The sequence below is a fragment of the Piliocolobus tephrosceles genome, chromosome 6, assembly GCF_002776525.5.
Source record: "Piliocolobus tephrosceles isolate RC106 chromosome 6, ASM277652v3, whole genome shotgun sequence".
NCBI lineage: Eukaryota > Metazoa > Chordata > Mammalia > Primates > Cercopithecidae > Piliocolobus > Piliocolobus tephrosceles.
This window is the reverse complement of record NC_045439.1, coordinates 141,419,021-141,434,112: the sequence shown is the minus strand read 5'-3', so window position 1 is coordinate 141,434,112 and position 15,092 is coordinate 141,419,021. Positions and strand designations below refer to the sequence as shown.

Genomic DNA, 15,092 nt, shown 5'->3' with positions numbered 1-15,092 from the left:
GCCCGTCTCGGCCTCCCAAAGTGCTGGGATTACAGGCATGAGCCACTGCGCCCAGTCTAATCTTGATTTGCAAGCTGGTTGCTGAGTATCCACTCTGTGCGCCTGCTTTTTTTTTTTTTGGTGATAAACTCTTACTCTGTCACCCAGGCTAAAGTGCAGTGGTGCTGTCGTAGCTCACTGCAGCCTCGACCTTCCAGGCTTAAGTGATCATCCCGTCTCAGCCTCCTGAGTAGCTGGAACTACAGATGTGTGCCACCATACCCAGTTAATTTTTAATTTTTTTTTTTTTAGATTTTATTTATTTATTTTTTTTGAGATAGTTTCACTTTTTTTGCCCAGGCAATGGTACGATCTTGGCTCACTGCAACCTCCACCTCCCAGGTTTAAGTGATTCTCCTGCCTCAGCCTCCCAAGTAGCTGGGATTACAGGTGCACACCATCACGCCTGGCTAATTTAGTATTTTTATATAGAGACAGGGTTTCACTATGTTGGCCAGGCTGGTCTCGAACTCCTGACCTCAGGTGATCTGCCCACCTCAGCCTCCCAGAGTGCCGGGATTACAGGCTGAGCCACTGGGCCCAGCCCTGCCTCTTTTTTTTTTTTTTTTTTTCCTGTCCTATTAAGTTAGGCTGGACTAATGACAGGGATTCTCATTGGCCGAGGTGCTTCCTGAGGTGGAGGAGAAGTAGTCACCGAGCCTCTAGTGTGTGCTAGGTACGCATGACTTCCAGATACACACATCTTAGTGTTCATGCTTTCAAAATCCCTTTATTCCTCTTACCAAACATCCTACTTTTTGCCCAGTTTGGAGGTATCAGAGCAAGAAACTAAAGGCTGTTATCTCTTTGACCACCTAAGTTCTCTGGGCCTGGAGGTTATCACTGTCTGCTTTTTGAAGCTTTACCCTGATGGCCACTGAGGAAGGACCTGGGTGGGGCCTCTGTTGGTCACTCGTCTCAGACCACTGAGCAGTCCTCACGGTTACTGGCTATCTGTCCAGTCTGAAGATCCAGCCGCCCCTCCCTTCTCTTTCTCTGGCTCCAGTAAGCCAGGCATCTCCGCTCCATGCAGAACCATCTTCACTTCCACCTCCAGGCCTTTACCCTGCTCTCCTGCTTTTCTGCCTAGTTAGATTCATCCATCCCTGCTTTGAGGCTCCCTTCCCTCATGCAAGCTTTGTGTATTGCCCTAGGCCACGCTGATCCCTTTCTAACTTGATCTCCTAATAAGCCTAGTAATCAAAAACAGAATAGCAAGCTGTTGGCCGGACATGGTGGCTCACAGCTGTAATCCCAGCACTATGGATGGCTGATATGGATTCATTACTTGAGCCCAGGAATTTGAGACCAGCCTGGGCAACATAGTGAGACCTCACCTCTACCCAAAAAAAAAAAAAAAAAAAAAATTAGCCGATCATGGTGGATGCACCTGTTGTCCCTGGAGGTGTGCAAGTAATTGCAGGGACTCTGTAAAGAGGATGTGGACTCTGCTAGGGAGGTGGGTGAGTTGGGAGAACCTTAAAGGTCACCCCTGTTCTCGAGGGTCTAGATGAGAGAGTACAATTCCAGCCCCATCATGCCAGACTGAGTTGGCGTTGAGGTGCTCCCTGCAGTGCGCTGGTGGGGCTTTGGGAAAAGCTTCATCAGGGAGGGCTTCCCAGAGGAGGCAGCACTGGTCCTGCAACTTCAGTGCATCTGCGAACAGCAGATGACCAACTGTTTAGTGAGAGGGACAGGCCTCCAAAGATGTGTGGTGAGGCGGTACTCCACTTCCTGTGTCTCTCACATCACCTCGCTTCTGCTGGCTCCTCAGGTTCCACTGTGGCCTGCTGAGAAGAGGAGCACCAGCAGCCCAACCTGACCTCATAGTGCTGGAATCAAAGGAGCAGGAGGCCCTACCCGTTTCAGTCTCTAAGGCCCATTTCATTGGAGGGCTCTGATTGGCCCAGCTCCGGTCACACCCCATCCCATAGACCCATCATGATGGACTCAACTATGGGATGGAGGTTAAAAGTATAAGCTCAGGAGCCCTATCATTTGGGTGCAAATCCTTAGCTGTGTGACCTTGAGCAAGTTATTGAGCCTCTTGGGCCTCAGGTTTTTCATTTGTAAAATGGGGGGGTAATATTTCAGCCTTGAAAGGTTTCTGTGAGGATTAAATGAGATAATACATGTAAACAGTTAACAGTAGTGCCTGGAATACAGTAAGTGCTCAACTGAGGTCAGCTGCCGTCATCCATCATCATGTTTCATGCTTTTCAACCACGACTGCATCCTTTGCCTTACTTGATTTCCTCCATCATTCAGTAGGGGAGAAACCCCAGCAGTTATACCTGTTCAGCTGTTTCCTTCCTGAATCACAGGGAAGCTAAGGTCGAGGCAGCTGAAATCCATCTTCCCCTGGACCGCAGGGCCAGACCCCAGTATTTCCAGCAAAACCCTATCCCTAGAACTCAACTGTGTGTGTCTCCTCCTGTCCTCAAGTCCCCAGACCTCTTTGTGGCTAATCTCAGGGGAAGATTTTGGTGGAGGAGGAGAGAAGAGCTGACCTCTCTCATCTGGTTCCTTCCCAGGCATGGCTCTGTCAGCGCTGATGAGGCTGCCCGCACAGCTCCCTTCCACCTCGACCTCTGGTTCTACTTCACGCTGCAGAACTGGGTTCTGGACTTTGGGCGCCCCATTGCCATGGTGAGTGTGAAATGGTGCACAGGGCCCCGACCAGCACTGAGGACACTTATTGTGACTTGAATTTGTGGAGTGACCTTAGACAAGTCACTTCTCCTTTATCTCCCAGTAAACTGAGAGAATAGGCCTGGATGCCTTCATATCCTTAGCTCTATGACTTGACCCGTCAGGCAACTGCCAGCAAGTCGGGGGAGCCTGAAGAGTCATACTGTGCCCCAATTCTTATGGAGGAACTGGTGGTCCTGAACAGTCATACTGTAATACTGTAACCCCCTCAGGCCTGTGTCTGGAAGCAGGTGAACCAGGTTGACCAAATCACCAAGACAGACAAAGGAGTATGGGAAAGGAAGTGGAGCACCGCTGCCACCCGCCCCCACCCCCCACCACCCGTCCTTCCCTATTACCTTGGGATAGTAGTATTTTTTCTGGAGTTGAAGCGCGTAGGCTGATTTTGCATATTATATATGACTGAGCCATGGGTAATTTTTAATGCCATCCAGTGAAACCATCCCCTGCCCTCCAATGCTACTTCATCCTTTAGTATCCAGTGGTGGCCTCCACAGAAGAGATTCATGCTGGGAGGGCACCAGTGCCCCTTGCTTGTAGTGGGAGGATGGATGATAGATAGATAGATAGATAGATAGATAGATAGATAGATAGATAGATAGATAATTGATAGATGATAGATAATAAATAGATGAACGTGAAGAAAATTAAGTGAGCTATCACCAGGTATCAAGTCATTATTTGGTAGTGGGGGCACAGTGCGACTATTCATGACCCCCAGACCCCTCCCGCCCGACTTGCTGGCAGTTGCCTGAGGGGCCACAGTCATAGAGCCAAAAGATATGAAGGCATCCAGGCCTATTCTCTTAGTTTACTGGAAGATAAAGGGGAAGTGACTTTTCGAAGGTCACTCAGCAAATTCAAGTGTAAAAATAACGATATCCAGTGCGGAAACTGGCACTTTGTAACGTCTAGTGATCATACCAATTAGCAAAGCCCTTTTGGGGCCGGGCATGGTGGCTCATGACTATAATCCTAGCTATTTGGGAAGCTGAGACGGGAAGATCACTGGAGCCCAGGAGTTTGAGACCAGTCAGGGCAATATAGTGAGACCCCGTCTCTACAAAAGATATGTAAATTAGCTGGGTGTGGTGATGTGCACCTGTAGTCCCAGCTACTCAGGGCTGAGCTGGGAAGATCTCCTGAGCCTGGGAAGTCGAGGCTGCAGGGAGCCGTGATCATACCACTGCACTCCAGCCGGGGCAACTCAGTGAGACCCTGTCTCAAAAAACAAAACAAACAAAAAGCAAAGCCTTTTTGGAAAGCAGTAGTAATTCATAAGTAACAACTTGGCAAGATTAGTACTTAGAATAGTGCCTAACACAATAAGTGTTCAATGCATTTTTATTGAATGAATAATAATTATAGCAAAGTTAGAATAGTGGCTAAACATCGAATGCTTATTCTGTTCTAAGCTCTTGATGTGTTTCAGTTTATTTAATTCTCATATCAACACTATTGCTAATCTCAATTTTATAGATGAGGAAACTTGAGGAGAGAGAGAATAAGTAACTGGCTCAAGGCAAGCCCAGAGGCCAGCATCTGCCCAGGCATCCTGGCCCCAGAGCCCCTTCCTGACGAGGTTGAATTCTCTGTCACATAAATATCCAGAATCCTAATATATTCATCCCTGCTGACCCAGTAATACCCTTCTGAGAATCTGCCCATAAGGATATAGGCCTGGATGCCTTCATATCCTTAGCTCTATGACTTGGCCCATCAGGCAACTGCCAGCAAGTGGGGGGGCCTGAAGAGTCATACCGTGCCCCAATTCTTATGGAGGAACTGGTGGTCCTGAACAGTCATACTGTAATACTGTAACCCCCTCTGGCCTGTGTCTGGAAGCAGGTGAACCAGGTTGAACTAAATCACCAAGGCAGACAGCAGCAAGAAGCAGCAGCAAGACAGATAATCAGCAAGAAGACAGCAGCATCCTCTAACTCAAAGATGTTCATTGCAGTGGTGTTTATATTAGCCAAACCTTAGAAGTGACTTGAGCGTCCAGCATTAGGGACTGGGTAAATCAGTTTTGCTATGTCCATTATAGAGAATGTTTCCTGGCCATTAAGCACAAATTATGGATACTACAGAGCAACCTGGAATATTTAAGGAGAAAAAAGGTCCTAAATGACACGCAGGCTGACTAATTGCAAGTCAATAACGAGCTTGTCTACTTGGAATCAAAGACTTGATAGGCGTAAAGAAAAGCTGTCCTGGCAGTGCTGTCAGGGAGTGATGGTGGGTGCTAGTTCTCCTTCCTGCAGACTCTTTGAAGGTTGCCTTTTAAATGTGGAAAAATAAGAGGAATTGAGCCGAGAGTTGGGGCATCTGGTTGAGTTTGTGGGTGACTTAGGGCAAGTCACTGTCCTGGGCTTCATTTCTCTCCTGTCCAAGAAGACTGGTTGGACTGGCTGCTCTGAACCCTCTTCTAGTATGAAGGAACCACATACCAGGGACCAAAGAAGCTGCCCATCAAACTGGTGCTCTGGGGAGAGGGAGAGATGAGGCTTGGAGTGGGCTCGTGGCTCCCCTCACTCACTAGGACCCAGCTTCTACTGGCCTAACAGGGTCTCCTGTTGGGCAAATCACTTCCCCCGTCCTGCCCAGAGCTACTGTGACCACTGTAACCCTAAGTAGGACTTGGTGGAGAGTAGACATTTGAAAAGCTCATATATAAGCTAGAGATTTTCATATATCTATGAAAAGCTCATATATAAGCTAGAGATTTTCAAATGTATGCATAATAATTGCAAATTTGTAATAACTAAAAACAGAAACATTTACAAGTTATAAAAGTAACATGTCATAGATGGAACATAGTTGTAACATAAGGAAGTCTTAGATTCTCCCTACCCCGTTCCTGTCCCACTGCTGACAGTTTGGGGAACACCCCTTTCACTCTTTTCTCTGTTCAAACAAACACTTATATACATCCTTTTCCCTTCTAACCATGAGGAGATTTTGCTTCCTACTTTATTTTGCAACCTGCTTGTTTTCCTTTAGAGTATATCATATGGTGGGGCATGGTGGCTTACACATGTAATTCCAGCACTTTGGGAGGTCAAGGCAGGAGGATCGCTTGAGGCCAGCCCTGGCAACATAGCGAGACCTTGCTTTTACAAATAATTTAAAAATTAATGGAGCTTGGTGCATGACACCTATAATCCCAGCACTTTGGGAGGTCGAGGTGGGAGGATCACTTGAGCCCAGGAGTTTGTGACCAGCCTGGTCAACATAGGGAGACCTCATCTCAATAAAAAATAAATAAATAAGAAAAAAACAGAATATATTACAGATCTCCCTCCATGTCAGTACATATAAAGTGTCATTTCTGTTAATGGCTACTTAACCTTCCATGGTTTAGAAGTACTATCAGGGATTCCACTGGTCCTGTTTGATTGAAGAGTCAGCCTACTTCTGGTATTTTGCTATCACAGAATATTTTAGCAAGTATATATATGATATAGGTAAAGAGATACACACATGCACACTGAGTGAGAGAGAGAAGGAGAGAGAGACTGAGATTGCTGCATTCTGTGAGTTTTATTTCTGCAGGTTTAGTTTATCCAGTATGGCATTTCTGTGTTAAAAGAGATAACCATCTAAATCCTTCCTTGAAACTTGTGGGCATTACGTGTGTTTTCTTTTTTTTTTTTTCTTTTTGAGACGGAGTCTCGCTCTGTCGCCCAGGCTGGAGTGCAGTGGCCGGATCTCAGCTCACTGCAAGCTCCGCCTCCCGGGTTTACACTATTCTCCTGCCTCAGCCTCCGGAGTAGCTGGGACTACAGGCGCCCACCACCTCGCCCGGCTAGTTTTTTTGTATTTTTTAGTAGAGACGGGGTTTCACTGTGTTAGCCAGGATGGTCTCGATCTCCTGACCTCATAATCCGCCCGTCTTGGCCTCCCAAAGTGCTGGGATTACAGGCTTGAGCCACCGCGCCCGGCCTGTGTTTTCAATCCACAGAGACGAGGAGTACAGTCTGGGGGTTGTGAAATGCTCTGACCCTGCACAGGGGTTTTCATGCTGGCCTGGACAAGGCCAGGGCTCAGAAGAGAGAGCATTCCAGAAGGAGGAACTGCCCCTGGCCTGCCTTCGTCTCTCTGGGAAGGTAGGGAAGGAAGAGTTGAAGCCACTTTGTAGAGAGAGCATTCGTATTTTCTACTTTGTCTCCTAATGTGTACTTTGAACCTGGTTTGGAAGCAGTCCCTCCACACCAGGGCCTAGCAGTCAGGAGACTGATCTTGGAGTGCCAGAACCCAAAGGGTCCAAGTAGGCCCTCTGGGCCACCTCTCTTGTGTTATAGATGGGGAAACCGAGGACCAGGGAAGGGAAGGATTAGCCCAGGGTCCGCCAGCAAGTTGGTGCCACAATGGAGTCCCTGAGAAGCCTACCAACTCCCAAGCTGGTATCAGGGTCATTTATTTGGTATCTGCTGGGTGAGGGGCACAGGGTCAGGCCTTGCCTGGAACTGCATCTGCTGTGTGTCTGGGGACAAGTCCGTTACCTCCTCTGGGACTCAGCGTTCCTGACTTGATAAACCGTTGTCCCAGGGCTGCCAAGAAGGTCCAGTGATCACAGAAAGAATTAAGTGTACATGATGGGGGTGGGGGGTGAAAGAGGTGGGTGTGGGCGGCATTAGGGACAGGCTCCCTTGAGGCCTGAGGGCCATGTGGGGCTGTGCCCAGGCGAGCCCATTCTTCTATTTGCTCCGCAGCTGGTATTCCCTCTCGAATGGTTTCCACTCAACAAGCCCAGTGTTGGGGACTACTTCCACATGGCCTACAATGTCATCACGCCCTTTCTCTTGCTCAAGGTACTGTCCCAGGTCCCCCCTCTCTCCTGTCATCCCCATTCTTTGCACACCTGGCAGGAAGGTGATGCTAGGCCCTGTGTCCTGACTCAAGCATGCTCCTGCCTGCTGCTGAGGGGTGAAGGCAGAGCAACATGTCCAGGGCCTGGGGCCCGGGGGAGGCGGAGCTGCCGGTTGCTGGGAGGGATGGAAAATACGCCCCCAAGGAAGGGCTTTTGATTTGAGCGTCAGCCTGGCGTGCCAGCGGGGGAAGCAGAGAGGTGTTCAGACAGAAGGACCTGAAGACAAGGCCGTGCTTGGGAAACCATAAAACATTTGGGGAGGCTGAGGTAGGAGTGACTGGGGGTCCAGGGAGAGGTCAGGGACCCACTGGGAAGAGAGGAAGAAGCCAGGTGGCAGGAGAGGCAGCAGCAGCGGCTGAACTCCATCCTCCACCCTGGAGAGCCCTGAGGTGTCACTGGGAGCACAAGCAGGAACTGCTGGCTTTGCACTTTGCCAATGGGGGCTTTAAAACTACTATAGATAGGTTGAGCATCCCTAATCCAAAAGTCTGAAATCTGAAATGCTCCAAAGGAGTCTGAAACTTTTTAAGCACTGGCATGATAATACAAGTAGAAAACTCAGCCGGGCGCAGTGGCTCGAGCCCGGAATCCCAGCACTTTGGGAGGCCGAGGTGGGCGGATCACTTGAGGTCAGGAGTTCAAGACCAGCCTGGCCAACATGGTGAAACCCCCATCTCCATTAAAAATACAAAAAACTGACTGGGCACGGTGGCTTACATCTTAATTCCAGCACTTTGGGAGGCTGAGGTGGGTGGATCACCACATGTCAGGAGTTTGAGACCATCCTGGCCAACATGGTGAAACTGCATCTCTACTAAAAATACAAAAAAAAGTAGCCGGGCATACTGGCAGGCACCTGTAGTCCCAGCTACTCGGGAGGCTGAGGCAGGAGAATCACTTGATTCTCAGCCAAGATTATACCATTGCACTCCAGCCTGGGCAAGAGAGCGAGACTCCATCTCAAAAAAAAGAAAAAGAAAAAAATACAAAAAACTTAGGGCCAGCACAGTGGCTCACGCCTGTAATCCCAGCACTTTGGGAGCCCAAGGCAGGCAGATCACTTGAGGTCAGGAGTTCGAGACCAGCCTGGCCAACATGGTGAAGCCCCATCTCCATTAAAAATACAAAAAAGTTAGCTAGGCGCGGTGGTGTGCGCCTGTAGTCCCAGCTACTTGGGAGTCTGAGGCAGGAGAATCACTTGAATTCAGGAGGTAGAGGTTGCAGTGAGCCAAGATTCCACCACTGCACTCCAGCCTGGGCGACGGAGCGAGACTCCGTCTCAAAAAAAGAGAAAATTCTACACATAAGTACTTAACATAAACTTTGTTTCATGTGCAAAATTATTTAAAGTGTTACATAAAATTACCTTCAGGCTGTATGTGTAAGGTATATATGAAATATAAATGAATTTTTCCAGGCATGATGGCTCACACCTATAATCTCAATACTTTGGGAGGCTGATGCAGGAGGATTGCTTGAGGCCAGGAGTTTGAGACCAGCCTGGGCAACATAGTGAGACCCTGTCTCTACAAAAAATTTAAAAATTAGCTGGGCACAGTGGTGCACACCTGTAGTCCCAGCTACTCTGGGGGCTGAGGTGGGAGGATCTCTGAGCCACTATACTCCAGCCCGAGTGACAGAGTGAGACCTGTCTCAAAGAAAAATGAAACAAATGAGTTTCATGTTTAGACTTGCATGTGCATTCCCAAGATATCTCATTGTGTATATGCAAATATTCCAAAATCCAAAATCTGAAACATTTCAGATAAGGGATGCTCAGCCTGTATCCCCATTTACTATCACCATCATTTTGTATTGGAGAAAGATATTTCCAATCTCCAGAAGTAGGAGGGGTATAATCTCAGAACTCCGGTGTGTTTGCAGTTCAACAGTGGCATTTCAGAAGCACCTGCCCCCATCCCTGACATTTTCTTCATGTTTGCGGGGACCATTCAGAAATCAGAAGGTGCCTTCAGCAGGCTGGGCCAGCCACCCAGGGACACAGCCAGGGACGGTGGGAGGGCTGGGCCTGAGCCCGGACTGCTGCACTGAAGGCTGGGCTGTCCCCTCCAGCATACAGGTCATGTGCGACCTTGGGAAAGGAGTTGGGCCCTCTGGTCTTTTTCCTCCCTGGTCAAGTCGTGGGAGGGGGCGGTGCTGCTCCCCAGTCCCTCCTGGGTTCATAGGGGTCACGGGAGGATCTGGAGGCCGGGCTGGCCTGCTAAAGGGACTGGCCACTTTTTGGAGTGACATTCCAGCTGGAAGCATCCATCCTACCCCGGGTGTGAGGGGAGAAGTAGAGGGTGTCACACACTGTGACGGAGGTGAGGTCATGCTGCCAACCCCACTCTGAACCCCAGCTCATCGAGCGGTCCCCCCGCACCCTGCCACGCTCTATCACCTACGTGAGCATCATCATCTTCATCATGGGTGCCAGCATCCACCTGGTGGGCGACTCTGTCAACCACCGCCTGCTCTTCAGTGGCTACCAGCACCACCTGTCTGTCCGTGAGAACCCCATCATCAAGAATCTCAAGCCGGAGACGCTGGTGAGGCCACCTCCTGCTCCCTGCTTGTAAGCCCTAGAGGCACAGTCTGTCCTGGGAGGCTGAAGAAATGGCCCCCACCCCTCGCTGCACCTGTCCTTCCACCAAAGGCATTCTGCTAGGTGAGGGCACCGTCGCCTGCGCCAAGCTAGGATGCTCAAGTGTTCTTAGGAAGTGGTGCACAGACTGGCTCCCACCTGGGCCCCCGTAACAGAGGGCAAGGCCCCGGGTAGGGAATAAGGCAGTGGGGGAGGCCTGGGACTGGGAGAAGCGTGGTCAGAGGGGATGCTTGGGGCCCCAGCACCTCCCTGGACTGACATCGACATCCCCCCGACTCTGCCCTGCCCATGCCTCCCTCAGATCGACTCCTTTGAGCTGCTCTACTATTATGATGAGTACCTGGGTCACTGCATGTGGTGAGTGATGGGCCCATCTGTCTATCCCAGGGGCCCCGACCACCGGCTAGCTCTGTCCCTGGCCTCACGGACACACTGAGCAAGGCTGTCTGGGCCGCAGGTCTCCATGTGTTGAGTCTCATCCCCTGTAAAGGCGCTGTGAGCTCAACCTCCGGTGAGGTTGTCCCCGAGGTTGCCCGGGAGACCCAACAGCTGTCCCAGGCCCGGGCCCCAGCTTCCCGCCAGCATCTCCGCCCCCGCCCAGCCCTCAGTGCCCGCAGTGGCCAGCAGAGGGCAGCGAGCGGCTTTGGTCCTCAACAAGTCTGAGCCCTGAGGGTGGGGGAGGAGGACACGTCCCTGATAAACAACCCCCAGATGGTAATGCGGAGGGTGGGGGCGGAGCCAGGGACCCCCACCCTTCTCGGGCCTGCTCTTTGGGCGTGGAGGAAGCTGCAGGAAGTCAGCTGGATCAGGCTGGGGAGGGGCGTGCTGTTTGCGCTCCCCCCTCTTCAGAACTCGCAGGGGGACACCTTTTCCTACCTACCCCGCCCCTGAATCAGGGGAGACCTCAGAAATGTGGCCTCAGCCTCAGGAGATCCCGGGCCCAGGCTGGGAGGCATCATCTGTTCCAGCCTCCCATCTTAGCCAGGAGAAGCTGAGGCCAGCGGGAGGAGGGCTCCGAGGGCTGCAGCGCAGCTGGGAGGTGAGGGCCAGCCCTGGACCTGGCTCACTCCTGAGTTGGTGCTCATGGCACATGCACCTTGCACAGGTGTTTCCAGGTTGTTTTGGGCTCTGCGATGTCAATCCTCCTGGCTCAGCTGGTCCAGGGTCCCTGGACAGGCCTCCTGCCATGTTTCCCTGTCCTTTGCCAGAGCCTCTTCCCACAGAAGGTTGGGAAAGGGTGGAGGGGCTAGAAACAGAGCTGGAGTCCCAGCAGGAAGCGGGTGTGGGTGAGAAGAGGCAGGCGGGTATACTGGTGCAAGTCAGCACAGGTGGGAGAAAGGGAGCCAGTGTGTGGAGAGGGGAGAGGGTGGTATTTTGGGGTGGGGTGTCTGGGGGGGGGGGGGGGCTGTGTGCTGAGTGTGGGTGCAGCGCTTCACCGAGAGGCCCCCGTGGGTGCTGTTCTCTTTTTTAACATGTGGACCTCCATCCTCAGCCCGGGAGGTGCCTCTGTCTCCAGGCTGGTGTGGGGCTGGGCTGCTGGCGTCTGTGGTGCATGAGACAGACAACCCCCCAGACACCCCCGCCCCCACAGAGGGAGTGAGGTGCCCGGGGCCCGGGCCGTATGGATGCCTCTGGGCCTCTGACTCACACGTGCCTTGCATTCCTGTTTCTGTTTCTGTCCCATCTTTGACGCCCAGCACAAGCAAGGTCGGGTGGAGAGGAGCGCCTCTCACCCAGGCTGGGCGTTTTGTAAACCATGACGTGGCACTCCGTGGGACCCTGTGGGAGCGGGTGCAGAGGTGGTGGGGATGGGGACTGCTGAGCAGGCCTCTAAGGCACTGGCCTTCCTGTTGTAGGTACATCCCCTTCTTCCTCATCCTCTTCATGTACTTCAGCGGCTGCTTTACAGCCTCTAAAGCTGAGAGATGGATGCCAGGGCCTGCCCTGCTCCTGGTGGTGCCCAGTGGCCTGTACTACTGGTGAGTAGACATCAGCATGGGGGCAGAGGCAGGGGCACCGAGTGAGCCACGGCAGCAAAGTTCTGCACTTGCCCATGGACCTGTTGTGTGGCCCCAGGGAGACTGGCCCTCTCTGAGCCCCTGCTTCCTCTTGTGTCTAGAGGGGACTGTGACAATGCCCTGTGGTGGCCTCTTTGTTTCCACGAAGCCCAGGCCTGGGTATGGCAGGGAGGTGGGAGGAGAGGGCGAGGTTGCACATTCTCTCTCCATCCTCAAGCCCCTCTCGCTGTGTGCCCCATCTCAAGAACCCCAGTGTTGCCCTGGGGCCGGTACAACCCACCTCCGACACCAAGCCCTGTGGTGGGCTGCGGTTTCCGCCTCTGTGAAATGGGAATGATGGTACCTGCCTGTCCACCTCTCAGATGATGAGGATGCTGAGGACAGAGAGGGGCTTTGTCAAATGTAAAGCACTATGGTGAGGCCAAAGACAGACTGGGGGGTTTAATGGCGTAGGGGCACCTGGCCTGGGGTCTTTGCTCCCTCTGGCTCTCTCTTCTTCCCATCGCAGAGGACTCCGGCCTCAGGCAGTCTCCTAGCCCTCCTCTGTCACTTCTGCCCTGGAGACAGCTCACCCTGGGATTGTGGGTATCATGGGAAGGACAGGGTGGGGGCAGGACTGGGCCCTTCTCTGATGGGAGGCCTCCCTCAAAATGAAAAGGGCCTCCTTTCCTGAGCCAGCTCTAGACCGTCTCCCCGGCCTGTCCCCTGTGTGGCTGAGAGGGCCCGCTGGGGCTCATCCGTGCGCTCTCTGGGGGTTAAAAAGAATGGGCGGCAGCTACAGTGAGCGGGAAAGATGTTAGGGGAGCACTTCCTGCTGGTTCTCACCCCGGCGTCCTGCCGCGGGGGTAGCTGCTGTTGTCATGGCAATCGTTTCTTACTTTCTCCTCTAGTCAGTTTTTGTTGTGTGGAAATACCAACTTAATGTGACCAGAGAAGCTAGAAATATACATTTGTAGCTTTCTGTTATTTAAATATTGGCAACAAAATCAACATCTAAAACACAGTAACTATACCAGCTCCATCAGTATGCTGCCCGTGGGCTGTGGCTTAGAGCGGCAGGGTTCACTGAGCCCTGGCGCCAGAGGACTCTCCTGCCTGCCCAGAGGGCAGCCTGGCTCTCACGCGCAGGGAGGGATGCCAGGCAGGACGGGGTTGCCACAGCAGCTGCCTCACTCACCCCTGGCCTTTCCAGGTACCTGGTCACCGAGGGCCAGATCTTCATCCTCTTCATCTTCACCTTCTTCGCCATGCTGGCCCTCGTCCTGCACCAGAAGCGCAAGCGCCTCTTCCTGGACAGCAACGGCCTTTTCCTCTTCTCCTCCTTCACACTGACCCTCTTGCTTGTGGCGCTCTGGGTCGCCTGGCTGTGGAATGACCCTGTTCTCAGGAAGAAGTACCCGGGTGTCATCTACGTCCCTGAGCCCTGGGCTTTCTACACCCTTCACGTCAGCAGTCGGCACTGAGTCCCTGACACCAGGCTGTGGCGCTCTGCTGGCTGGGAGGTGGACCACAGAGGGTGTCTGAATACAGGGGTGGGGGGGTGCGGGTGTGGGTGTGTAACCGGAGACTGAGAGCATGAGTGGGGTGTGCCGTGTGTGCGTGGATTCGTGTGCGTGTGTGTGGATTCGTGTGTGCATGGATTCATATGTGTGTGTCTTGTATGTGTGTGTAGAGTGCATCATTTTCAGACTCTACTATTTCCATCAAGTTTCTGTTTGATTTGGATCATCTCAGGATTGGATTCTGTTTTACAGTGTTTCTGGGCCAGGATCTGGGCCCCTGCCCTCCTCTGCACCTGACCACACTCTCCCTGCTGGGGCTGGTCTGTTCTTCTGGTAGCTGTGCAGGAGAGGGCTGGGTGGGGCAGAGGCCAGGAGGGGACCTGGTGTGTCGCCCACCCACCACCTGGCTCATCCCTCAGGCACAGCCTGACCCTATGCTACATAGGTTATGTCAGCCTCTGTGGCTGTTGAGTAAAGCATTTCTCCCGCGTGGACCTCATTTGCACTAGATGGGCCTGTGGTCCCAAAGTAGGTCAGTGGGTTGGGGTTGCTGACACCCCTTGGGGGCAGCTTTGGGACAGAAGAGTGGCTCGGTCCTGTCACTGCCCTCTCCCTGCCTGGGGGCTATGTGCACTCCAGAACCTGCCCAGGCTCAGGCCCATGAGGTGTGGAGCCAGCCTGGCCCCCAGGAGCCAGAGGCGCCGCCAACTCCCCTGGCAGTCCAGCTCTCCAGGCGACCCTCCTCTACCCAAAGCTCTGTCCCCCTGCTCTCACTCCAGAACTGTGGCACACTCTTCGGGCAGCCTGGCCACAGGCTTTGAGCACCTGCATTCCTCGGGGGTGGGGCCGAAGGCCCTGAGCAAAAGCTGGAGCTCCTCTCATCAAAGCCTTTACAAGGTGCTGGGGCCAGAGGCTTTGCCTTGACAGCATGACCCCTGGTTTGGAGGGAGGAGGAGCCTCCCCTACCTAGGACCCCTCCCATGTGGGGGTCTACAGAGTCGGCGACAGAAGGGAGGGGACCCACAGGAAGTCATGGTGGTGCCCAGGGATGGGAAGGGACCGCCAGCCACGGGGACCCGGAATTCAAGAATAAAGCAAACAGTCACAGCTGCAGTTGGTGTTGGAGGTGTTGTCTTTTCTCCCTTTTGTGCTGAGGTCTAGCACACACGGTGCACACCACAGCATGGTGAGTTGCTGTATCGTGAACCCCCACGCAGCCATTGCCCCATGCTGGTGTTTTCCATCTGTGCGGCACCCCCTGGGGACACCTACACACGTAAGGAGAGAGTTGGCCGGGGCACCCCAGCGCACACTGGCCTAACTCCAAGGAGCCACCTCTTTTC

The 15,092-nt window shown here is 52.7% G+C and overlaps 1 protein-coding gene across 2 annotated transcripts in view; it reads left to right on the top strand.

Moving 5' to 3' along the window:
- The window catches only part of CLN6 (CLN6 transmembrane ER protein), a 19,714-nt gene extending 4,856 nt beyond the window's left edge, over window positions 1-14,858 (top strand). Inside the window, exons 2-7 of one of the 2 annotated variants that reach the window (XM_023220736.1) lie at window positions 2,574-2,688; window positions 7,467-7,565; window positions 9,985-10,173; window positions 10,531-10,586; window positions 12,086-12,208; window positions 13,440-14,858. In XM_023220736.1, the coding sequence (XP_023076504.1) occupies window positions 2,574-2,688; window positions 7,467-7,565; window positions 9,985-10,173; window positions 10,531-10,586; window positions 12,086-12,208; window positions 13,440-13,710 (853 nt within the window). In that variant the 3' untranslated portion in view covers window positions 13,711-14,858. The remainder of the gene's footprint in view (window positions 1-2,573; window positions 2,689-7,466; window positions 7,566-9,984; window positions 10,174-10,530; window positions 10,587-12,085; window positions 12,209-13,439) is intronic. The other variant, XM_023220737.1, reaches the window with a different exon arrangement.
- Window positions 14,859-15,092: the final 234 nt, after the last annotated feature.